At 37.4% G+C, this 27,689-nt stretch overlaps 1 protein-coding gene across 1 annotated transcript in view; it reads left to right on the plus strand.

Moving 5' to 3' along the window:
• Positions 1 to 27,689, plus strand: part of Rhau (ATP-dependent RNA helicase Rhau) — a 125,714-nt gene that overhangs the window by 88,751 nt on the left and 9,274 nt on the right. The window contains exons 14-17 of the mRNA XM_076205440.1: positions 1,589 to 1,666; positions 3,072 to 3,258; positions 9,557 to 9,758; positions 23,855 to 24,043. Of these exons, the coding sequence (XP_076061555.1) occupies positions 1,589 to 1,666; positions 3,072 to 3,258; positions 9,557 to 9,758; positions 23,855 to 24,043 (656 nt within the window). The remainder of the gene's footprint in view (positions 1 to 1,588; positions 1,667 to 3,071; positions 3,259 to 9,556; positions 9,759 to 23,854; positions 24,044 to 27,689) is intronic.

Below are 27,689 nucleotides of genomic sequence, written 5' to 3' on the forward strand. Positions count from 1 at the left end.
TATGTGATAGAAGAAAGCTAAAGATAAATGTGGGTAAAAGTAAGGTGATGAGATGTACAAGGGGTGAAAGTGGCAGTAGACTGGAAGTGAGCATTAAGGGAGAGCGACTGGAGGAAGTGGATAGTTCGACACTGCTTCTGACCCAGGGCGGTGGGCAGGGTTCAGGGATGACCCGTCATCCAGGAGGTGCTCAGATGAGAGGAAGGGTGGGAGGGGTGTGGAGTGTATTTAGGGATGAAATGGGTGGGAGTGTTTTTATGCCTTTCCCTTTGTGGCTACCTCCCTTGGAAGGGGGAAAAAGCCTTGGTATATGTATGTATGTAAAAGTAAGGTGATGAGATGTACAAGGGGTGAAAGTGGCAGTAGACTGGAAGTGAACATTAAGGGAGAGCGACTGGAGGAAGTGGATAGTTTTAGATACTTGGGTGCAAGTGTAGCAGGAAAAGGTGGAGTGAAGGTGGAGGTAGAATGTAGATTGAGAGAAGCGAGTAAATGCCTTGGTGGTTTAAAGAGTGTAATGAGGAATAGACATTTGGGAATGGATGCGAAGAGGAGACTGTATGAAGGAGTGATTGTGCCAACAGCACTGTATGGGGCAGAAACGTGGAACATAAGAGAAGAAGAGAGAAGGAGTTTGAATGTGTTTGAGATGAGGTGTCTGAGAAGTATGGTGGGGGTTACTAGGCTAGATAGAGTGAGAAATGAGGAGGTGAGGAGGAGAACAGGGGTGAAAAAGGATTTGGGAGATAGGGTTGATGAAAGAATATTAGGATGGTTTGGACACATGGAAAGAATGAGTGAAGAAAGACTAGTAAAAGAGGTATGGAAGGCAGATGTGGAGGGAGTGAACATGAGGGGACGTCCTAGGATGAGGTGGATGGATGGGGTGAAGGGGGCTTTGGGGAAGAGGGGAATGTCTGTTGAGGAAGGAAGGGAGAGGACGGAAGACAGAGGTGAGTGGAGAATGGTTGTATATGGATGATGTTGTGACTGCATGAGGAGGAATGGGCGGGGAAGTGGGGGGTGGGGTAGTATGTGTGAGTAAATTTTGACGCAGCCCGAAGGGATTTCTCCCCGTCCTCGCCTTATATGCAAAGGGGGACGGAGAGGGGGGGTCGCCGATTAAATGAAGCGGCCTCGCTGTGGATGTACTGTGTCTTGCGACACTGCTTCTGACCCAGGGCGGTGGGCAGGGTGCAGGGATGACCCATCATCCAGGAGGTGCTCAGATGAGAGGAAGGGTGGGAGGGGTGTGGAGTGTATTTAGGGATGAAATGGGTGGGAGTGTTTTTATGCCTTTCCCTTTTTGGCTACCTCCCTTGGAAGGGGGAAAAAGCCTTGGTATATGTATGTATAAATGTTATTTTGAGCTCTACAGGCTGATTCCTCAAAGTACTGCATTCACATTTCCCCTTTTCCTTTGTAAAGTGGAAATATGCAAACACTTCTCCAGTCCTTCAGCACATCCCCATCCTCAAATAACTGTACCTTTCTTATTCAGAGACTCCACATGACACCCGATTAAGCCAGGTGCATTACCTAACCTCATCAGCATTCAACAAGTAATTATTTTTCTCTTGTATTTTAGGGAATCATATCTTTCTTCCTCTGCATTCCCTCATGCCAACTGTCAACCAGCGGGAAGTATTTGATCGTCCACCAGCAGGTAAGGCTAATTTGTAGTTATAATGGATAGTGTGCTCACACTGAAGTGGGAGTCAGTAGTTACATAAGTGAATATTTGATATGACAATATTGACAAACAATACGATTTTGGTGAATATGGAGACAGCAGTACAGTATTTACTATATTTTCAAGCATATAAGGCACTTTTTATGTCTAACAAAACCCCCATGGCCTCCACGTTAAGCTTTGAGTAGGCATGGGCTACATATAATTGGTGGTTTCTTTGCTATGGTAGGTCTAGTTGTACTATAAATGGAATACCAGAGACTTTCCTGATTACCAGTTAATACCATATATTATGATTAGTAGGTATCATTGTAATTCATATTTTACCAGTACATAAAAAGCAAACCCACATTCACACCAGGTGTGCTACTGTACATGTGGCTAGCAACAGATGCTTCCATATAATATACATGCACAACATCCAACAATGTGATTTTCTCCCCCACTCCTCCTGTGATCAGCACAGCAAAACAAAAGATTAGGTTACCCAAGTTTGAATACGCAAGTGATTGTCAGTCATTTATTTTGCAAAGCGTGAATATGCAAGGGATTGATGGCAGTTGATTGGCCATGTTTAGCATAGGGTTGGGGGGCTGTCTCACCCCTCCTGTTCAAAACATGGCAAAATAAATTTTTGAATTACATTTGTTTAAGTAGGTAAAGGGGTTGATGGTAATTTAATTTGCCATGTTAAATAAAGGGGACTGGGATAGCTAATGGTTTCAGTGAATGAGACTGCTGCACATGGGTACTACTAAGTTAAGGTAATGCATCTTATTGCTTGCCATATTTTATGGCTGTGTGCCATTTATATCAGATAAGTTGAGTTTGTTTTAATAGGTCCTTATTGTTTTATCTACTTAGTAATATTGTTTCTTTATTTGTTTCATATTTCATATTGTACAAAAAAATCCTTGCAATTTTAGGTGCAAAAAATAATGTTGCATTAGTTGATTGTGAATGGACAGGCTGTTTAGTACAACAGTAGTTGTAATTCTCACTAATGAAATGAAATACCAGTGCTTACTGTTAATATTAAGTAGTATTTTTCCATTATGCTCCAGCAAGTTTACTTATGCTCAAAAACATACTAATGATATTAGGGGCCTTGGGGTTAAAGGCAGTATTTCTTTATTTTTCTTGAATAGGTCTTCAAAAATTGGGTGCTTGTGTGCCTTATATGCCCAAAAAATACAGTACCTGTATGTTGTAGAATGCATTTCTTTTCTGTAAAAAAAGAAGGGAAAAAAAAAAAAATATATATATATATATATATATATATATATATATATATATATATATATATATATATATATATATACACATACATACATATATACATACTCTCATCAGTTAAATATTGTTACTTCCCCCAAAGGAGTACGGAAGATTGTACTGGCAACCAACATTGCAGAAACAAGTATCACAATTGATGACATTGTTTATGTAGTAGACTGTGGACGGATTAAAATGAAGAATTTTGATAAGGAAGCCAACTTGAGTACACTGCTGCCAGAATGGGTAACTCTTGCAAATGCAAGGCAGCGGAGAGGAAGAGCTGGGCGGTAAGTCTGGTGCACAGTAGTAGCAATTGGGTAATATTGGAGCTGGCAGTTACTGTTCAAAAATTATTCATTGTGGTCATTAGGATTTGTGTGGTATGAATTAGTAGCATGGAAGAAATAGTTGTTATGATGGATGACTAATGTGTGTATACACAGTACTACATTGTAGTGGTGGGGGGATTGAAGTTACTAAGAAAGAGGGTTTCTTAACCGGAGGTCTGCTGAGTCCTTTCAGGTGGTCTGTGATATCATAACAACTTATACAAGAAAGCTGAAGGTTATCAAATTATTGCTTATAGACACTAAGAATTTACCTAGTTGAATGTGAGTGGTGGATGTCTGGAACAAATTGGACAAAACAATAGTGTGTGCAAACACCACATATGAATTTAAGAACAAAATAGATGTTGCAAGATACAAAGACAGGTCACCACAAGTGTAGCTCCCCTTCCCGTATAATACAACTAAGTAAATACACACACACATACAGCGAACCACTGACTGGAAAGGATGTCTCAAATGAGCTCTGGAGAATAGCGCTTTTTCACTAAGTTGGAGGAAATGAACACCTAGTTTGTATTTGTATGGGAAGGGGAAGGCTTGAGGGTGCTCAAAATGAGTTAATAGAGTGAAATTGGAGAGTGACAAAGAAGCAGAAATGGAGAATGGTCAAGGCAGGAAGAAATATAGTGAAGCAACCAAAAGAAGACTAGATGTGAGCAGGGTTGAATCGCCTTTAGGTATCATCCCTGAGAAAAGCTGTAATGTTGAGACGCCACAATGGAATCAAAGGTAAGAAGAGGAAAGTTATTGTGTTTTTTTCCAGCTTTGCAAGAGATGATAGAAGTCTGAGTAAAATTGTAGAATTAGAAAAGGAGATGAGCTATAAAAATATTTCATGAAATCAAAAGATTATGGAGTTAAAGAAAGAGGTTATAGATCTAAAGAGTGAATACTTTGCAATGTATAAAGAAGTAAGTGAATTGAAAAAAGAAAATGGAGAAATAGAGGTAAGTGACCTAAAAAAAGAACTAATCAAAGTAAAAAATGAAAATGAAAGGATGAAAAATGAAGATACTAACAAAAATGAGGCTTTGAAAAGAGAGGTAAACAAACAAATTAAAGCAGTGACCGAGAAAGTTGGAGATAGTATAAGGGAGACAGATCTTCAAAAAATTAAAAACCAATGGAAATTAGATCAGGAGAATAAAAAAATAGCATTTAAAGAAATTGTCCAACAATAAGTACAAGAAAATGCAAAAGAAACATTTATTAAAGTAATCAAAGAAAAAGAAAATTGGGTCAGGGACACAGTAGACAAAAAAAGTGCATAGTGGTATATGGTATAAAGGAAACATAATTTAGTTAGGTACTTAAGAGAAAAAGAGGAGAAAAAATAGCAAAAGAAATTCTGAAAGAAGTACAAGATGAAGGGCAAGAAATAGAAAAGGAAATAGAAGTGCATAGAATGGGGCAATACTCAAAAGAAAAGAATCGACCTCTAAAAATTAAACTAAGGTCACAAATTATAGCAGAAGAAATATTAGCAAAGACAGCAAAGTTGGCAAAAAGTGAAAACTACAAAAGTGTATGGATAAGAAAGGAAATGAGCAATGAGGAAAAAGGAGAGAAAAGACATTAAGAAATGAAGCTAATGAATAAAACGAGAAAAGAACAGAGACTGAAAAGAAGGAGTTTTTGTGGAGAGCGCTGGACTTGAGGCTGTGAAAGTGGTATATCAAAGGAAAGGAAATGCAGGAAACAGAAAACAAGGAGGAAAAGAAAGAAAAAAATTAAAAGCAACTTATACCAACATTGGTCTGATTTCAGGATTAGATAAATTAAATGATTATCTGGCAGAAAAAAAAGATATAATGGAAATTGTGGAGACAAAATTAAAAGGTCCACTACCACCAAATAGTGTTGGACAAGGTTTACAATCACTGGATGAAAAATAGAGAGGAAAAACTGGGTGGAGTCATGTTTTTGACTAAGAAGGGCTTAAAAATATGACAAAGATCACAGAAGGAGAAAATAATGTGGAATTCATGATACAAGTTGAAAATAGTGATATGAAAAGTAGAAATTTTGTGGTGATCTATGTGCCCCCAAAAACACATTCTTGGAAAGAGAGTTGCCATTCTAAAATGGTGGAAGACACAAGGTATACATTAAATAAAATGCTGAAAGGAGGAAATCTAGTAATTATGGGCGATTTTAACTCCAGAGAAATATGTTGAGAGTGAAGAGTGGAGAGGGGAAACTTACTACTTGACATGACCATTGAATATACAATGACTCAATAGGTAAAAGAAAATACCAGATATAGAAATAACAAAGAACCATCAAGCCTGAAATTGTGGATAAAATTGAATAGAAGACACCAATTAGGAAGATTGATCACATACTATTTGAGCTTGAACTAAAAGAGAAGAGAAACAAGAAATACACAAAAAGGAAGAGTGTGTATAACAAAACGGATTTTGGGAAACTTAGAAAATTCTTTCAAAAATCAAGTTGGGAAAAATTCTATAATGAAGAAACACAGATGGAAGAGAAAAGGACAATTTTAAAGGAAATCTGTGATAAAGGAGTGGATAAATATGTACCAAAACAAAAACAGGAAAAAATGAACATTAAGTACTGGTATGACAAAAAGTGTAGTGAGGCTGTGGGACACCACTAATCATTTCTTCCCAGGTAGAGTTTTTGTCTCTGAGCAGCACCACTCATTTTTCTTCCATGCAAGAAAAGAAATGTTCCATCCATTTCAATAGTTTTCCCCATATACCTCCTGTTGTTTCAAATTTTCTTAATAATTTTGTGTGAAAGAGAGAGGAGGGAGAGTGCATCAGTTCCTGCAACAACAACATCCAATACCAAATGTCTATTTCTCATTACACTTTTGAATCCACCAAGGAATTTACTCGCTCTTCTCAATCTACATTCTACCTCCACCTCCACTCCTCCCTTTCCCGCCACATTCGCACCCAAGTATCTGAAACTATCCTCTTCCTCTAATCGCTCTCCCTTAATACTCACTTCCAGTCTGCTGCCACTTTCACTCTTTGTACATCTCATCACCTTACTTTTACCCACATTTACCTTCAACTTTCTTCTTTCACACTCCCAAACTCTGTCATTAACTTCCTCAGTCCCTCCTCTAATCCTGCTACAAGTGCAGTGTTGTCTGCAAACAATAGCTGGCTCATTTCCCACTTTTCTCCATTTTCTTTAACCATCTCCAATCCCTGACCCACCACCCTTGCATTTACCTCTTGTACCACCCCATCCATGTATAAGTTGAACAGCCAGGGCGACATAACACATCCCTGATGAAGTCCCACCTTTACCTCAAACCACTCACTCTCTCCATTTCTAATCCTGACACATGCTCTACTACTCTTATAAAAATGTTTTTATGAGCTTATTATGATGTGTTGAATATTAGAATTTCTAGAAGGATTTGTTATAAATGGCAAAAAAAATTATGGGGTAAATAGTAGAACAAATAACCACTGAACCTACACATGTTTAGTATGTTGATAATTATAACCATGCCCAAACAGTAGTAGCAGTTTGAATATTTATTATTTTTGCACAATAGGATTATGTCTTTATTATGGAAGTACATTATCCATTGACAAAATTCAAAGAAAATTCCTCAGAAAAAAAACAAAAAAAATCAATCGATTTCCGAGCTCAATTAGAAAGACCAACATCCATAAGACTACTGTATTGCAAGTACCGAAAGGTAATACTAAGTAGTCTGCTAGCAATACTATTACCAACCTTGTTCAACTTATTCATGAATGACCTTTCTACCCCAAATTTGGAGCACATCAAATTTCTCACATATGAAGATGACCTAACAATCAGAGCACAACAAAGCAACTACAGCAAAACTATTCAAGGTCACAGTAGAGGCAAAACTTTGTTTCAACTTTTGGATAGAGGGAAGGGAAACAGTAGGCTTTGTCTCCAATGTCACTCATGGTAGGAAACGAAAGATCAGTATTAATTTCCAGTTTGTTTACATCACATTGTTGCCTTTTATTGCTGTATTTACACAATGGAACATTCGAAGGCTACACACCCAAAAAGGTAAGTCCACTGAAAAAATTAATGAAGTCCTGGGAATTAATTTGAAAAAGAAAATATGAAGTTGGATACTCTACCATGGAGGTAATTGAGATTACATGATCTGGAGCAAAAACTTGAGCAAGAAAAGGAAACAAAATTGGCTTAGAAAACAGAGATTGATAAATTGAGAAGAAAAAAATCTTCATAATGCCATGGAACAAATTGGATGAGGCAACAGTGTGTGCAAAAACTATACAAGAATTTAAGAACAAACTAGATGCTGAAAGATACAAAGACAGGTCACTGTGAGGATAGCTCTCTTCCCATATAATACAACTAGGTAAGTACCTCCTTCAATCTTTCAAAGTTAGCAGACCCAGTATTTAAGTCTTTGCTCATATAATTTATATGCCAGGCTGGGGACCAGTTTGGTTGGTGCCGTTTGTATTCTCTTGATCTTCCTTATATCCTTCACACTGTATGAAGACCATACTGTTGATGCACATTCCAGTCTTGGATGTATCAGGGTTTTTTATTTTTTTCATCATCCCTCCATCCATATAATGGAACACCTCTTTAGTCTTCTGCAGTAGTGTGTGTCTCCCCACAGTCCTGCTGATATGTCTGTCAGGTGACAGATTGTCTTTTATCCAGACTCCAAAGTCTTTCTCCTCTTTTGCTTTTGTAATGTGTTCACTTCCCAAGGAATAGTTTAAGGATGGCCTTTTGCTGCTATTGCCCATTACCATTACTTTGTATTTTTTGGTATTGAACTTCATTTCCCATTTTTGGCTGCATGCAAAAATAGTGTTCAGATCTTTTTGCAGTAGTCTACCATCCTCCTGATTTATCACTCTTCTCATGATTTTTGCATTATCTGCAAACATGTTGGCATAGCTTGTTGTCCCTTCCATCATGTCATTGACATAGACAAGAAACATTACTGGTACAAGTACTGAGCCTTGTGGAACTCTGCTTGTTACTTCTCTCCAGCTTGGCATCCTTTACTCCTGTCCTTATGTATCTTTCCTTCAAAAAGTCTTTTATCCATTCTAGTGCTTTGCCACTCAGTCTTCGAATGTGTTCCAATTTCCACATCAGTCAACAGTGAGGTACTTTATTAAATACCTTCTCTAGGTCCAGGTACATGCAATTCACCCATCCCTCTCTTGGAGCAGAGAGATTTGTGGGAAGTTCCAAGGACTGTTGCCAGCTACTGTGATAGTTTTTCCATTTATTGAAACTTGAGGCAATGATATAGCATGCATATTTTTTGGTTTGAAAGACCTTTAAAATTATTCTCAAGCATATCAGAAATGTCAAGTGGAGTCATTTGTTTATGCACTTGTTTTTGTATAATGTTTTGCTTAGTGCATACTATAAAAGCTAATTATGTGTGTCATAGACTCCCAATTCATGATTTAGACCAATCTCTAATTGAGATCCTCCTTTCAGTATCTTACTATTGGTATGTGTATTCAGTGAAAGTGAAACAATATTTAGTTTTGGAGTGTGGTTTGACCCCTCATCACTCAACCACCATCTGAATTATGTTCACTTAGGAGTGTTAGCTTATTACAGTGGCAGGCATTTTTTCCTCTTTTAAATATGCTTGTCTCTATTTATCATCTTTGTCCACAATTGTCTTATAAAAGATTCTCTTTTGTTTAGGGTATGATTTATCTCGTGTTTACTGTACCAATGGGTTTTCCCCTCCAGTGCCTCCTTTTAGGAAAAAATCAGAAAGGGGAATTCCCAGATACCTCACACACTTAGTTTATATGACATGTATTGAATACACTGGTGGCAAGCTTATCACCCTGCCACAGGATCATGATAAAAAAGGTGATATTCAGGAATGAGAGGTGTCTCAGAACATGAATGCTGCATGAGTCCAGTCCATAAGGATGTCACTTAAGACCCTTAGATCACAACATATAAGTATACAGCCAGTATTCCAGTACAGAAATGAAAGAGTACTGTATAGAGTATTTATAATAATTGAACAGATGCTGGTTACTATAGTGTAAGTGCTTTACCCCAATTGCTTTTATGTCCTAAAGTAAGTATAAAAGTAAATACAGTAGAAAATAATACTGATGATTGAACAGATCCTGGTTACTGTGGTGTAAATGCTTTATCTCCTATTGTTATGATGCCATAGCACCACTGCAGTAAAATAAGAAAACTTTTTATCATTTCTCTTCAAATTTAGTGTGCAAGATGGCGTATGCTTCCATCTCTACTCTCGTGCAAGGGAAATGGTTCTAGACGAGTACCCCTTACCTGAAATCCAGCGAACAAGACTAGAAGAGATCATTCTTCACCTCAAAATGCTAAAACTAGGATCTATCAAGCCACTTCTGTGTCGCATTATGCAACCTCCAGATGAAAATGTAGTGGACATGTCACTGCAGGTGAGTGATGCCAGAGTGAAGGAGGGTCACTATCATGGATTTGCCAAGTGAATAAATGGGAACAGAAATAGGAGGGAAAGAATGGAAGAGAGTAGAGTTTTCAGGCAGATCAGAAAAGATATTGGTAATTGGAGAAAGTTGAGTTGTGAGAGAGCATTTCTTAACTTGTTGTAATGGAGAGGATAGGGAAATATTTGTTGTAGAAGCTCTCCTAAAGGACTTTGAAAGAGTAATAGTTTCAGAAAAAAATCAGAATTATTAAAGGATTTATGCTTTGGGAATAGAAAAATGCTAAAGAAGTAATGGCCTCAAGGGAAGGGTCAGATTTATTGATTTATTTTTCAAGAAAAAAAAAATAACTACAGCAAATTATGAGTTGCTATTTTACATACTGTGTTTTAGATTGTCTTTCTCTGTCAGTAGTTGGAGTTATCATGTCATGCTATGTCATCCATATAGCCCAAATTTTGCTCCAAAATTATTTTTTTTGTGCATAGTACAGTGCTCCTTGTGTAATAATACTAGGAAATTATTATTATATATATATTTTTTCAAATTCCTTGCAGCAATAAGAAAAGAAAGTAAATTTGTTTAGTTGCTGCATTCAGTAGAATTTATGTATAATATATATATATATATATATATATATATATATATATATATATATATATATATATATAAACACATACACACACACACAATGTGCATCAACCAAACTGGTCCTCAGCTTAGTAGATCAACCATATGAGGAAAGACTAAAAAAGTACTAGGTCTGCCAACTTTGAAAGATCAAAGAGAAAGAGGTGATATGATTACAATATTCAGGTCACTAAAGGGGATAGATAGCATCAACAGAATAGATTTCCTGATTAAAGATGGGAGGGCTTTAAGAGGTCATGGGAGCAAATTAAGAAATACCACACATCTAAAAGATGTGAAGAAATACAGTTTTCCATATATATGCATAAATATGTATTTTTACCTGGTTGTATTATATGGGAAAAGAGCTATGCTTGTAGTGACCTATCTTTGTATTTTTCAGCATGTATTTACCTAGTTGTATTTTGTGGGAGAAGAGCTATGGTCGTAGAGACCCGCATTTGTATATTTCGGCATCCAGTTCTTTCTTAAAGTCTTGTATAGTTTTAGCACTCACTGTTTTCTCTTTCAATTATATATATATATATATGTATATATATATATATATATGTATATATATATATATATATACACACACACACACACACACACACACACTTCAACGAATGGACGGCTTAGAAGACGTTCTGAAGAAAAGTGAAGTCTGTGGATCCCAACGCAAAGAGAAGTGCCTAGTGTTTTTGCAGGGTGGGGGGGAAATTGCTCGTGGAGTAGTGGGAACGTAGGGAAAGAGGAAAAGGGGAGGGATTACTGAGGGAAATGGAAGGAAATGAGGAGGGAGTAGACTTTGCCCAGCCAGACAAGCGGAAGGTAAACAAAAGACTTAGCGAGGATCAAATGTCTAATAAAAATGTAAAGATTAGAAGTATAGAGAGGAGCAATACAGAAGAAAGTGACGAGAATATGTTCCAGGGATTTAAAGAGGGTGGGGGGGACACCGGGGGGGGGCCCCCCCCCCCCCCCCCCCCCCCCCCCCCCGACTGATAAGACTAGAGGAGAGAGTTGATAAGGTGATCGAGGACTTGGAGCGTAAGTTAGGTAACGTAGACTCCATTTTCCAAAGAATTGAAAGGTTGGAACAACTAGAGAAGGCTAACAGAAACTTAACTGAAGAAATAGAGGACCTAAAAAGACAGTTAGGAAATGTAAAGGAGGAGAATGAGAAATTGAAGAAGAATAGTAATGAAAACAGAGAGAAAATAGCTACAGAAGCTAAAAATTGGAGAATAACTCAAGAAGGGAATAAGGTTTCATTCACTGACATAGTCAAACAGCAATTGAAAGAACATAATGAAGACTCAGTTATTAAAGTGATGAGACAGAAGGAGAATATAGTAAGAGAATTAGCTGACAAAAAGAAATGTATAATTATATTAGGAATGGAAGAGAAACATAACCCAGATAGAACCGCAAGAATCAAGGAGGAAAATGAAAGAGTAAGCAGTTTATTAAAATTAGTCCAGGAAGATGAACCAGAAATTATAAAGGAAACTGAGGAAAAATTCAGACTCGGAAAATATAGTACAGATAAGACCAGACCAATTAAGATTAAATTCAGGTCACAAACAACAGCAGAGAAAATTCTATCCAAGACAGGGAAACTAGCAACAAATGATCAATATAAAAAGGTATGGATAAAAAGAGAAATGAATAAGGAGGAAAGAGAGGCAGAAAAGCAGAAAAGAATTGAAGCTAAGGCAAAAAACGAGGAAAGAATGGAGTCAGAGAAAGAGAGATTCTATTGGAGAGTAGTGAACATGAAAATAAAGCAGTTCGACATACTAAAGAAAAACATAAGGGAAACAGAGAATACAATGGAAGTGGCAGAAAACTAAGAGTGTCTTACACAAATATAGATGGATTGATAACAGGATTGAATGAACTGAATGATTATTTGAAAGAAAAAGAACCGGACATAATGGGAATTGTAGAAACAAAATTAAAAGGCCCACTACCACCCAACAGTGTAGGACATGATACATACAATTATTGGATTAGAAACAGAGAGAAAAAACAAGGGGGTGGAGTTATGTTCCTGACAAAGAAGGATATAAACGTGAAAGGTGTCATATATGGAAAGAATACAGTAGAGATGATTATGATAGAAGTGGAAGACAGAGATAAGAAGAGCAGAAAATTTGTGATCAATTATGTGCCTCCGAAAACAGCCTCATGGGAGGAGAGTGAACATAAAAGTATGTTAGAGGACACAAAGATAGCATTAACTAAAATAATGGAAGACGGAGGAAGAATAGTTATGATGGGCGACTTTAATTGCAAAGAAATCTGCTGGGAAGAAATGACAGTAAAGAGTGGTGATGACTCATGGGGAAATGCTCTACTTGAGATGATTACTGACCATTCAATGACACAATGGATACAAGAGAACACTAGGTATAGAAATGAAGAAGAACCATCGAGGCTAGACTTAATAATTACATCTGAACCTAGAATAGTGGACAAGATTGAATATAAAACACCAATAGGTAAAAGTGACCACATATTGATTGAACTGGAACTTAATGAAGAAAAATATATGAAAAGAAATGAACAATATAGAAAAGGAAGAATGATGTATGAAAAAACAAACTTTGATAAAATAAGAGAATTCTTCCAACAAGAAAACTGGGAAGAAATATACAAAGAAGAAACATCAGTGGAAGAGAAATGGAATATTTTGACAAAAATTTACAAAGAAGGAGTGGAAAAGTATGTCCCAAGACAAAAACAAGAAAAAGAATATGTAAAATGCTGGTACAACAAAAGTTGTAGGGAGTTAAAAGACAAAAGAGACAAAGCCTGGACCGGATGGAAAAAAGACAGAAGACCTGAAAAATGGAAAATATATACTGGTTATAGAAATGAATATGTACAAAAGTGCAGAGAGGAAAAAAGAAAATATGAAAAAGATGTTATAGAAAAGTGTAAAGATCAACCAAAACCATTCTACAGATTTGTAAACAATAAACTGAAAAACAAACAAGACTTGGAGAAATTAAGACAAGGAGGAGTTGAATACACTGAGGAAATGGAAATGGCAGAAATTATGAACAAACATTTTAAATCAGTGTTTACAAGGGAAAATATACAACCTGAAGAGATTGAGTGGAAGGAAAAAGTCCCCCCTATGGAAGAAATAGAAGTAACGAAGAATGAAATATTGACACACTTGAGTAATTTTGATGTCAGAAAATCGCATGGGCCAGATGAAATAGCAAACTGGATTCTGAAAGAATGTAGGAATGAACTGGCAGACAAAATACATAGCATAATAAGCAGTTCCTTAAAAGAAGGAAAAGTTCCAGAAGATTGGAAAAAAGCAAATATAGTACCTATATATAAAGGAGGAAATAAAGAAGAACCTACCAACTATAGACCAGTCTCTCTAACAAGTACAATAGCAAAAATATGTGAAAGAATTATCAAAAGTAGATGGGTAAAATACTTGGAAAAAAACAACGTACTAAATCCAAGGCAATTTGGATTCAGACAAGGACGATCATGCGTCACCAATTTAATATGTTTCTATTCAAGACTAATAGATATAATACAAGAAAGAGATGGATGGGCTGATTGTGCATTTCTAGACCTAAAAAAAGCTTTTGACAAAGTACCACATAAGAAGTTGCTTAAGAAATTAGAATATGAAGGAGGAATACAAGGTAAATTGCTAAATTGGATGGAAGACTTTTTGCAAGAAAGAAAAATGAGAGTAGTGATAAGAGATCAGCACTCAAAATGGAATGAAGTAATAAGCGGTGTCCCGCAGGGAACAGTTCTGGCCCCAATAATGTTTGCTATATATATTAATGATATGGATGAAGGAATTGAAAGCTATATGAGCTTCTTTGCAGATGATGCAAAATTACTGAAAAGAGTGAAAACTGAAGAGGATTGTGAATCACTACAGAGAGATCTAAATAAAGTTCAAGAATGGAGTAGGAAGTGGGAGATGGAGTTCAATACAAAAAAGTGTAGTATAATGGAATTTGGAAAAAGCAAAAACAGAATAACAGGATCATATAATTTGGGAGAAGAAGGAATAAAAAGAGTAGAAAATGAGAGGGACCTGGGAGTCATTGTTATGAATAATATGTCACCTGAGAAACATATAAATAAGATTTTTGGAGAAACTTATAATTTAATAAGAACAATCAAAGTGGCATTTACATACCTGGATGAAGAAATGGTGAGGAAAATCCTAATCACCCTGATAAGACCAAGATTGGAATATGCAGCAACGATATGGTCACCAAGTACAAAAAAATGTATAAAAAAACTTGAAAGAATACAAAGAGCAATTACTAAACTGGCACCAACACTCTCAAAACTATCATATGAAGAGAGACTACAAAAACTTAAACTACAGACACTAGAGCAAAGAAGAGAGAGAGGAGATTTGATAGCTATTTACAGAATCATGAAAGGCATAGAAATTACTGATAGAGAGAATCTGATAAAATGGGATGACAGAAATACAAGAGGACACGGAAAGAAAATAAAAAAAGACAACTATAGAAGAGATTTGAAAAAGAACAGCTTTCCTCACAGAGCAATAGACAGTTGGAACAAGTTAGATGAGAAAGTGGTGTGTGCAAAAACAATACATGAATTTAAAAATAGTTTAGATAAAATGAGATATGAAGACGGGACCTCACGAGCATAGCTCCCCTTCCCGTAAAATACAACTAGGTAAATACACACACACTTCAACGAATGGACGGCTTAGAAGACGTTCTGAAGAAAAGTGAAGTCTGTGGATCCCAACGCAAAGAGAAGTGCCTAGTGTTTTTGCAGGGTGGGGGGGAAATTGCTCGTGGAGTAGTGGGAACGTAGGGAAAGAGGAAAAGGGGAGGGATTACTGAGGGAAATGGAAGGAAATGAGGAGGGAGTAGACTTTGCCCAGCCAGACAAGCGGAAGGTAAACAAAAGACTTAGCGAGGATCAAATGTCTAATAAAAATGTAAAGATTAGAAGTATAGAGAGGAGCAATACAGAAGAAAGTGACGAGAATATGTTCCAGGGATTTAAAGAGGGTGGGGGGGACACAACCCCCCCCCCCCCCCCGACTGATAAGACTAGAGGAGAGAGTTGATAAGGTGATCGAGGACTTGGAGCGTAAGTTAGGTAACATAGACTCCATTTTCCAAAGAATTGAAAGGTTGGAACAACTAGAGAAGGCTAACAGAAACTTAACTGAAGAAATAGAGGACCTAAAAAGACAGTTAGGAAATGTAAAGGAGGAGAATGAGAAATTGAAGAAGAATAGTGATGAAAACAGAGAGAAAATAGCTACAGAAGCTAAAAATTGGAGAATAACTCAAGAAGGGAATAAGGTTTCATTCACTGACATAGTCAAACAGCAATTGAAAGAACATAATGAAGACTCAGTTATTAAAGTGATGAGACAGAAGGAGAATATAGTAAGAGAATTAGCTGACAAAAAGAAATGTATAATTATATTAGGAATGGAAGAGAAACATAACCCAGATAGAACCGCAAGAATCAAGGAGGAAAATGAAAGAGTAAGCAGTTTATTAAAATTAGTCCAGGAAGATGAACCAGAAATTATAAAGGAAACTGAGGAAAAATTCAGACTCGGAAAATATAGTACAGATAAGACCAGACCAATTAAGATTAAATTCAGGTCACAAACAACAGCAGAGAAAATTCTATCCAAGACAGGGAAACTAGCAACAAATGATCAATATAAAAAGGTATGGATAAAAAGAGAAATGAATAAGGAGGAAAGAGAGGCAGAAAAGCAGAAAAGAATTGAAGCTAAGGCAAAAAACGAGGAAAGAATGGAGTCAGAGAAAGAGAGATTCTATTGGAGAGTAGTGAACATGAAAATAAAGCAGTTCGACATACTAAAGAAAAACATAAGGGAAACAGAGAATACAATGGAAGTGGCAGAAAACTAAGAGTGTCTTACACAAATATAGATGGATTGATAACAGGATTGAATGAACTGAATGATTATTTGAAAGAAAAAGAACCGGACATAATGGGAATTGTAGAAACAAAATTAAAAGGCCCACTACCACCCAACAGTGTAGGACATGATACATACAATTATTGGATTAGAAACAGAGAGAAAAAACAAGGGGGTGGAGTTATGTTCCTGACTAAGAAGGATATAAACGTGAAAGGTGTCATATATGGAAAGAATACAGTAGAGATGATTATGATAGAAGTGGAAGACCGAGATAAGAAGAGCAGAAAATTTGTGATCAATTATGTGCCTCCGAAAACAGCCTCATGGGAGGAGAGTGAACATAAAAGTATGTTAGAGGACACAAAGATAGCATTAACTAAAATAATGGAAGACGGAGGAAGAATAGTTATGATGGGCGACTTTAATTGCAAAGAAATCTGCTGGGAAGAAATGACAGTAAAGAGTGGTGATGACTCATGGGGAAATGCTCTACTTGAGATGATTACTGACCATTCAATGACACAATGGATACAAGAGAACACTAGGTATAGAAATGAAGAAGAACCATCGAGGCTAGACTTAATAATTACATCTGAACCTAGAATAGTGGACAAGATTGAATATAAAACACCAATAGGTAAAAGTGACCACATATTGATTGAACTGGAACTTAATGAAGAAAAATATATGAAAAGAAATGAACAATATAGAAAAGGAAGAATGATGTATGAAAAAACAAACTTTGATAAAATAAGAGAATTCTTCCAACAAGAAAACTGGGAAGAAATATACAAAGAAGAAACAACAGTGGAAGAGAAATGGAATATTTTGACAAAAATTTACAAAAAAGGAGTGGAAAAGTATGTCCCAAGACAAAAACAAGAAAAAGAATATGTAAAATGCTGGTATAACAAAAGTTGTAGGGAGTTAAAGGACAAAAGAGACAAAGCCTGGAACAGATGGAAAAAAGACAGAGACCTGAAAAATGGAAAATATATACTGGTTATAGAAATGAATATGTACAAAAGTGCAGAGAGGAAAAAAGAAAATATGAAAAAGATGTTATAGAAAAGTGTAAAGATCAACCAAAACTATTCTACAGATTTGTAAACAATAAACTGAAAAATAAACAAGACTTAGAGAAATTAAGACAAGGAGGAGTTGAATACACTGAGGAAATGGAAATGGCAGAAATTATGAACAAACATTTTAAATCAGTGTTTACAAGGGAAAATATACAACCTGAAGAGATTGAGTGGAAGGAAAAAGTCCCCCCTATGGAAGAAATAGAAGTAACAAAGAATGAAATATTGACACACTTGGGTAATTTTGATGTCAGAAAATCGCATGGGCCAGATGAAATAGCAAACTGGATTCTGAAAGAATGCAGGAATGAACTGGCAGACAAAATACATAGCATAATAAGCAGTTCCTTAAAAGAAGGAAAAGTTCCAGAAGATTTGAAAAAAGCAAATATAGTACCTATATATAAAGGAGGAAATAAAGAAGAACCTACCAACTATAGACCAGTCTCTCTAACAAGTACAATAGCAAAAATATGTGAAAGAATTATCAAAAGTAGATGGGTAAAATACTTGGAAAAAAAACAACGTACTAAATCCAAGGCAATTTGGATTCAGACAAGGACGATCATGCGTCACCAATTTAATATGTTTCTATTCAAGGCTAATAGATATAATACAAGAAAGAGATGGATGGGCTGATTGTGCATTTCTAGACCTAAAAAAAGCTTTTGACAAAGTACCACATAAGAAGTTGCTTAAGAAATTAGAATATGAAGGAGGAATACAAGGTAAATTGCTAAATTGGATGGAAGACTTTTTGCAAGAAAGAAAAATGAGAGTAGTGATAAGAGATCAGCACTCAAAATGGAATGAAGTAATAAGCGGTGTCCCGCAGGGAACAGTTCTGGCCCCAATAATGTTTGCTATATATATTAATGATATGGATGAAGGAATTGAAAGCTATATGAGCTTCTTTGCAGATGATGCAAAATTACTGAAAAGAGTGAAAACTGAAGAAGATTGTGAATCACTACAGAGAGATCTAAATAAAGTACAAGAATGGAGTAGGAAGTGGGAGATGGAGTTCAATACAAAAAAGTGTAGTATAATGGAATTTGGAAAAAGCAAAAACAGAATAACAGGATCATATAATTTGGGAGAAGAAGGAATAAAAAAAGTAGAAAATGAGAAGGACCTGGGAGTCATTGTTATGAATAATATGTCACCTGAGAAACATATAAATAAGATTTTTGGAGAAACTTATAATTTAATAAGAACAATCAAAGTGGCATTTACATACCTGGATGAAGAAATGGTGAGGAAAATCCTAATCACCCTGATAAGACCAAGATTGGAATATGCAGCAACGATATGGTCACCAAGTACAAAAAAATGTATAAAAAAACTTGAAAGAATACAAAGAGCAATTACAAAACTGGCACCAACACTCTCAAAACTATCATATGAAGAGAGACTACAAAAACTTAAACTACAGACACTAGAGCAAAGAAGAGAGAGAGGAGATTTGATAGCTATTTACAGAATCATGAAAGGCATAGAAATTACTGATAGAGAGAATCTGATAAAATGGGATGACAGAAATACAAGAGGACACGGAAAGAAAATAAAAAAAGACAGCTATAGAAGAGATTTTAAAAAGAACAGCTTTCCTCACAGAGCAATAGACAGTTGGAACAAGTTAGATGAGAAAGTGGTGTGTGCAAAAACAATACATGAATTTAAAAATAGTTTAGATAAAATGAGATATGAAGACGGGACCCCACGAGCATAGCTCCCCTTCCCGTAAAATACAACTAGGTAAATACACACACACCTATGTCTTGGGTATTGGCTGCATGTTATTGTGGGGTTAAATGCTGCTCAGTAGCATGCAGCTGATACTTAGGGTCTGTATGGGATGCCCCTATGGACCTGAGCCACATGTCATTTTGTTTGTGATAGAGGAAATCTCTATTCATAGGGAAATGATGATACTGTATTATACTGCAACTATCCCTCCGATATGCTGACCCCCACTCTTAATACTGTCCTGTACCACTTATCTGAATGTTCATTTCCTTATTTTGCCAAACTCTGTGGTGGGGGAGAAGAATACGGACACTGAGTGTTCCCACCAGAGTCATAAAAGGCAACAAAAATGGGATGGGGATAGGACAAAGCATCCTACTTTCTGTAGCCCCAAAGGGAACATTCCTTTAAAAAAAAAAAAAAAAAAAAAAAAGAGCAAAGGGCATAAGAGGTCTAGGAGTTTTCCAACCAGAACCCTAAGGTTTGGGTCTCTTAATGTGTGTGGATCTAGTACAGATGAAAATGAAAGTGAAGAGATAGGCAGTATGTTTGTGAAAAGAAAGATGGATGTGTTGGCACTGAGTAAAACTAAGTTGATAGGGAGAAGTGAATTTGACTTTGGGAGTGTAGTAGGGAGGGTCTCAGGAGTGAAGAGAGGACAAGAGGGAGAAGGGGTGGCTATAAGTAAGTGAAGAAATAGGTAAACGTGTGGTGGAGTGGAAGGAGGTTTCTTTAAGGTTAATGTGGATGAAGGTGAAACTGGGAAAGGAGATGTGGTTTTTTGTAATTGTATATTGACCTGGTAGTGAGAAGAGTGTAGAGGAAAGGGAGGCTTCGTGGATAGATTTAAATGAGTATATAGAGGGTTTAGGGAGAAATGTAAATGTAGTGGTATTGGGAGATCTTAATGCTACTGTAGAGTAGGAAATGAACCAATAGATGGAATGGTTGGGAAATGAGTTCCAGGAAAAAATTGTAATTGAGAGTTGATAGTGGAGATGTGTCTAGAGAGTTGATGATAGCAAATACAGTTTTTAGGAAGAAGGTGAAGCATAAGTACATATGGGAGAGGGTGGTGGATGTAAGGGTGGTAGATAGGGCTTGAATGGACTATATAGTGGAAAGAAGTTAAAGATAAATGTGGGTAAAAGGTGATGAGATGTACAAGGGGAGAATGTGCCAGCAGACTGAAGTGAGTATTAAGGGAGACTGGAGGAAGTGGATAGCTTTAAATACTTGGATGTGAGTGTGGCAGGAAAGGGAGGAGTGGAGGTGAAGGTAGAATGTAGATTGAGAGAAGCAAGTAAATGCCTTGGGGGATTAAAAAGTGTAATTAGAAATGACATTTGAGAGATTGTATGAAGGAGTGATTGTGCTGACAGCACTGTACGGGGCAGAAACATGGAACATAAGAGAGGAGGAGCTTAAATGTGTTTGAGATGAAATGCCTGATAAGTATGGTTGGATAGTGTGAGAAATGAGGAGAGTGGGGGTGGAAAGGGAGTTGGGAGATGGGGTTAATGAAAAAGTATTGAGATGGTTTGAACACATGGAAAGAATGAGTGAAGAAAAATTAGTAAAAGACGTGTGGAATGCAGAGGTGGAAGGAGTGAACATGAGGGGGTGACCAAGAATGAGATGGATGGATGGGGTAAAAGGGGCATTGGGAAAAAGGGGAATATGTGTGGAGGAAGTAAGGGGGAAGACAAGATAGGGATGAGTGGAGAATGATTGTGTATAGATGAAGCTGTGATGCATGGAAGGGAGTGGGTGGGGGATGGGGGGGGTGAAGGAGTATGAATATTTTGATGCAGCCCCAAGGGATTTCTCCGTCTGTTCTTTTTCTGCATGAGGGAATGGAGAGAGGGAGTTGCCAATTAAATGAAGCTACTTTGCTGTGGATGTGTCTTGCTATATTGCTTACGACCCAGGGCAGTGGGCAAGATGCAGGGATGACTATCATCCAGATGGAGCCAAGATAAGAGGCAGGGAGGGGTGTGAATGGGAGTGGAGTATGTGGAGATGGAATGGGTGGGAGTGGATTGTATTTTTTGTTTTTTGGCTATCTCCCTTGTAAGGGGGAAAATCTGTTATATATATGTAAGTGTATATGTCTGTCTATATACCAAAAGGTTTTTCCCCCTATAAGGGAGGTAGTCAAGCCAAAGGCACATACCTACTCTCACCTATTCCACCCATCCACTACCCTTTACCCCCTCATATTTTAGATCTTCATGGATAATGAGTCATCCATGTATCCCAGCCACTGCCCTGAGTCAGAAGCAGTGTAGCAAGAAACAGTGCATGCACAGCAATGCTGCTTCACTTAATCAGTGACCTCTCCATCTCATGCAAAAAAAGAGATAGGGAGAAATCCCTTTCGACTGCATCAAAATATCATTCACATATAAGCACCCCTACCCCCATCCTCCACTCATCCTTATCTCCTGCTTCCTCCCTTCCTTGCTCAGCAAACATTGCCTTCTTGCTCAGCACCCCCTTTACCCCACCTATCCATCTCATCCTCAGTTGTCTCCTCAAGTTCACTCCCTCCACCTCTGCCTTCCACACCTCTTTTACTAATCTTTTATTACTCACTCTTTCCATGTGTCCATACCATCCCAATAATCTTTTAGCCCTATCTGCCATCTCTTTTTCCATTCCCACTGTTCTTCACAACTTCTCTCTTTCTGTTCAACCTAGTAACCCCTACCATACTTCTCAGACATTTCATCTCGAGCACATTTAAACTTTCCTTTCTGCCTCTCTTAAATTCCAAGTTTCTGCCCCATACAAAGCCATCAACACAATCATCCCTTCATACAATCTCTTTGCATCCGTTCCCATATGCCTATTTCTCATGACACTTTTTAATTCTCAAGGCATTTACTTGCTTCTCTCAGTCTACAATTTACCTCCACCTCCACTTTCCCTTACCTGCCACAAGCATCCCCAAATACCTAAAGCTATCTACTAGCTCCAACCTCTCCAGATTTACTTCCAACTCCTCACCATCCTCTACCCTTGTACATTTCATCACCTTGCTTTTACCCAAATTTACCTTCAAATTTCTCCCATCACATGCCTTCTCAAATTCTCTCACTAGCTCCATTAATCCCTCCTCTGACCATGCCACAAGTGCAGTGTTGTCAGCAAACAACAACTGGCTCACCTCCCACTTTTCTCCACTTTCTTTAACCATATCCAATCCCCTGCCCATTACCCTTGCCTGTACCTCCATCTCTCGTCCTACTTTGCAACCAGCCCCTGAATGCTTGCTTCTTCTCTTCTGCTACCTTATTCACTTCATCATCCCACCAGTCAGTGCACTTCCATCTATTCCAGCCCATCGTCCTTGTTCTACATACCATCTTTGCGCACCTTGTCACTTCCTCCTGGAAATATCCCCATTCCTCTTCTGCACCTACTTCTTCTCTGTCCTTCACCACCTCCCACACTTCTCTTAGCTTCTCCTTGTACTCCTGCGCCCTTTCCTTCTCATTTAAACAGTTTACTCTAAGCTCTTCTCTACCTTCCACCCTTTTTATCTATCTCCACCCATCCTCTACTCTCAACTTATCTTCCACCAAAAAAAATGATCCAATATTCACCCATGCTTTCCCCAAAGAACATAGCCATCCTCTTCCTACTCTTTGCCTAGATACCACTGCTTAGTCCATTTATGTTTTATCAACCACCTTTCCATCCACCAACCTCTGGGAAGGGAGTCTTTGTAATTGCATACATGGTCCTGGTGGTGAGAAGAGTGTAGAGGAGATGGAAGTGTTTTGGACAGATTTAAATGAGTCAATTGAGAGTTTTGGGAGGAATGTCAGTGTAGAGGTTTTGGGAGATCTCAATGCTATAGTAGGGGATGAACCAATAGAGTTGTTGGGAAGTGTAGAGTGCCAGGTAAAAATCATAGTCGAGAGTTAATGGTGGAGATGTATTTAGAGAGTTGATGATATTTAACAGTGTTTAGGAAGAAAGTTAAGCATATGTGTGTGTGTGTGTGTGTATATATATATATATATATATATATATATGTGTACATATAGATACAAACATAATCCACATAATGGAGCTTATTAAAATTTGCTTTCATAGAGTTGAAAACTATGAAATGGACCATATATTCTACAATTTTGAAGGGAATAAAACTAGTGTTCTATGTGTGTGTGTGTGTGTGTGTGTGTATGTATATATATATATATATATATATCATGGTACTATTTTTGGTTCTGAGTGTATGTCAAAGTGTATTGAGGGGGTCAGAGTGATGTGCTAAATTTTTATACATCAGATCAGCACTGCTTCATTTCCTCGTACTATCTCATTATATACCCCTGTTTAAGGATTGCCAAATTCCCCCTGTGGAGAATGGTTGGATTCTCACTCTAAAATTAACCACAATGTGGTGGTAACAAGGGTAATTTTACCATCCACTCATGGTCCCCCCACATGCCTTTAATGAGCTGTTACCACAACTAGATGGTATTTTTCAAACTTTGGTTACTTGAAACCTAATTCTTGTACCTTCTAAAATATTTCTAGACATTCTGTATTAAAAAAAGATAATAAATAAATAGATAAGTTAATAAAAAATATCATGAACCTAACCCCCCTGTTAAGAATTCACTACACTGAAAACCTTCTTTTTAAAGATGTTGCAGGCAATTAATGCTTTGGATCTGGAAGAAAACCTAACTCCCCTGGGCTTTCATCTAGGACGCCTTCCTGTGGATCCCCTCACAGGTCGTATGCTGCTAATGGGAGCCATCTTCTCCTGTGTAGGGCCCATCCTATCTGTTGCAGCCTCGTTGTCTTTCAAGGACCCTTTCATCATTCCACTGGTGAGTATATATGTATCAGGACATACTTTTATTACACTTTTTGAATGTCCACGGCCCATTCTCTGTCTGGATTTATTTATCTTTTTGTAAAAGCCAAACTTACAAGCACCATGTAGTCATAATCTTGGCTGTTCATGCTTCCTAATATTAACATATACAATGATTAACTTGTTTTGACAGTGATACATTTCTCATCATATTGCATATGTCTAATTGCACCTCATTGTAGTTTACAGCAAAGAAGCAACACTTGTTGGGTCCCATCTATTCTTCAGCTTATCATACCATGCCCCAAATTCATATACAGTTCCAACACAGTCTATATCCTTGATTTCCAGTTATCATATTTAGATTTGAATTCATGTATTGTTCCATTTTGGTCTATATTAACTAAGTTATTCCAAGTATTTATGCATCTGTATGGAAAATTTTATTTCTTTACACCCTTCTGACATGTAGTCTTCCTTAATTTGTTCTCATGACCTCTGAAAGCCCTCCCATCCTTTATCAAGAGATTTCTTCTGTCACTGTAATCTATCCCTTTTATTGACCTGAATACTATAATCATATCAGCACTTTCTCCTAGATCTTTCAAAGTTAGCTGACCTAGGGCTGTTAGTCTTTCTTTGTATGGTTTACTGCCAAGCTAGGAACCAATGTAGTTGCTGCCTTTTGCATCCAGCAGAGGTGAGAACCATATATTATAAGGGTTTAGGTTATCTCTGTTAACCTTTTTGTTACAATTGAGGGGTTCTCAATTAGCTCCTCCACTGAAGTGGTGTACTTCTTAGATTTTATTTGGCCAATGGCATATGACTCTTCAGCTGATATGGAGGGAGAGGACTTCTTAGAGGTGTTATGATTTCTTGATTAGTACATATACTGCAATTCTCATTGTCTGGTTTTTCTTCTGACAAGTAATCATTTAGTTCAATTAATCCTGAGATCAATCTGTCTATGTTAGTCTAAGCCATTTTTAATTTTTTTCTTCACCATCTTGTTTTCTGTTCCTTTTGTTTCACTTACCCAAGTATATCATTTTCTCAGCCTCATGCCTAAGACTCCAATAGAACTCCTTTCTTTCAGCCTCCGTTATTTTTTTTTTTTTTTTTTTTTTTTTTTTTTTCTTTCTTTTTTTTTTAGCTTCATCTCTTAGGAGCTTCTCTATCTTTCCTCAATATTTTTCTACTTTTTGGTCTCTGTCTTGTACTTCTTTTAGAATTTTTTTTTTTTTTTTTTTTTTTTGCTATTTCCTTTACTGCTTTTTCCCTCAAGTACCTAACCATGCCATGGTTTTCCTTAGTCCATATACAACAATACACTTTTTATCCACTGTATTTATGTGTTAAGAGCAGTCAAGAGTTTTTACGAGAGTAGTAGAGCTTGTGTTAGAATTAGAAATGGAGATAGTGAATGGTTTGAGGTAAAGGTGGGACTTTGTCAGGGATGTGTTATGTCACCCTGGCTGTTCAATCTATACATGGATGGGTGGGGTGGTGTGAGAGGTGAAGGCAAGGGTAGTGGTTCAGGGGTTGGAGATGGTTAAAGAAAATGGAGATAAGTGGGAAATAAGCCAGTTGTTATTTGTTGACGACACTGCGCTTGTAGCAGGATTAGAGGAGAGATTGAGGAAGTTAGTGACAGAGTTTGAGGTGTGTGAAAGAAGGAAGCTGAAGATAAATGTAGGCAAAAGTAAGATGATGAGATGTACAAGGGGAGAGAGTGACAGCAGGCTGGAAGTGAGCATAAAGGGTGAAAGACTGGAGGAAGTGGATATTTTTATATACTTGGGTGCAAATGTGGCAGGAAAGGGAGGAGTGGGAGTGGAGGTAGAATGTAGATTGAGAGAAGCGAGTAAATGCCTTGGTGGATTAAAAAATCTAATGAGAAATAGACATCTGGGAATGGATGCTAAGAGGAGGTTATATGACGGAGTGATTGTGCCAACAGCACTGTACAGGGCAGAATCATGGAACATGAGAGAGGAAGAGAGAAGGAGTTTAAAGATGGTGGCCTGGATGTTAACTGGTCTGCTGCCCTTACCACATCCATAACTATTTCTGAAGTTGATTTTTCTCTGTGGGTGTATGTAGGAGGTGCTGGAGTGGTTTGGGGGAGGTCTTGGTGCTGTTCTTCCTCAGGAGGAACAGAGTCCCCACCTAGGAAGACCTCCTCATGGGTTGCCGCCTCTGCATCCTCAACACCATCAGGCACATCTGAAGGGCAGTATTCCTAGTTGTATTATACGGGAAGGGAGCTATGCTCGTGGTGCTTTGTATCTCTCAGCATCAAGTTTTTTCTTAAAATCTTGAATAGTGTTTGCACACACTGTTTCTGTGTTTAATTTGTTCCAAGTATCTATCACTCTGTGTGAGAAGCTATTTTATTTTATTTCATTTTTTTTTTTTTTTTTTAGATCTCTTCTGTAATTATCTTTTTTTAGTTTCTTTTCATGTTCTCTTGTTTTTCCATTGTCCCATTTCAATAAATCATTCTTATCTAAGATTTCCATTCCCTTCATAACTATAGATAGTAAGTCTCCTCTGTCCCTTCTTTGTTCCAGAGTTGGTAATTCTAATTTGGACAGTCTTTGTTCATATGTCATTTTGGAAAGAGCTAGTGCCAGTTTTGTTGTTGCTCTTTGTATTCTTTCTAATTTTTTTATATTCTTTTTGGTACTGGGTGTCCATAGTGTTGCTGCGTATTCGAGTTTTGGTCTTATTAGTGTAGTTGATTTTTATCATTTCCTCGTCCAAATAGGCAAATGCCACTTTTATTGACCTCAGTAAATTGTAGGTTTCTCCAACTATTTTATTAATATACTTATCTGGTGTCATGTCTTTGCTGATCATCACTCCAAGGTCTTTTTCTGAGTTTACTTTTTCATCAACCCTGTCTCCCAACTTCTTTTCCACCCCTGTTCTCCTCCTAACCTCATTTCTCATTCTATACAGCCTAGCCCTATCATACTTCTCATGCACCTTATCTCAAGCACATTCAAACTCCTCTCTTCCTCACTTATGTTTCATGTTTCTGCCCCATACAGTGCTGTTGGCACAATCATTAATTCATACAATCTCCTCATATCATCCATTCCCAAAAATAAATTTCTCATTACACTTTTTATTCCCCCAAGGCATTTACTTGCTTCCCTCAATCTACATTCTACCTCCACCTCCACTCCTCCCTTTTCTGCCACATTCGCATCCAAATATCTAAAACTATCCACGTCCTCTAGTCTCTCCCTTGATACTCCCCTCCAATTTGCTGCCACATTCTCCCCTTGTACATCTCATCACATTACTTTTACCCACATTTATCTTCAACTTCCTTTGCACACCTGCCCATACTCTGTCTCTAACTTCCTTAATCCCCTTTCTGACCCTGTCACAAGCAGTGTCATCAGCAAACAACAACTGGCTTATTTCCCATTTATCTCCATTTTCTTTCACCATCTTCAATCCCTGACCCATTACCCGTGCATTTACCTCTAGCACCACACCATCCATGTATAAATTGAACAGCCAAGGTGACATAATGCATCTGTAGTGAAGCCCCACCTTTACCTCAGACCTCTCACTCACCATTTCTAATTGTAACACAAGCTCTACTACTCTCATAAAAACTCTTGACTGCTCTTAACAAC

This window comes from Oratosquilla oratoria, chromosome 2 (genome assembly GCF_046742065.1).
Source record: "Oratosquilla oratoria isolate Oo_2021 chromosome 2, ASM4674206v1, whole genome shotgun sequence".
NCBI lineage: Eukaryota > Metazoa > Arthropoda > Malacostraca > Stomatopoda > Squillidae > Oratosquilla > Oratosquilla oratoria.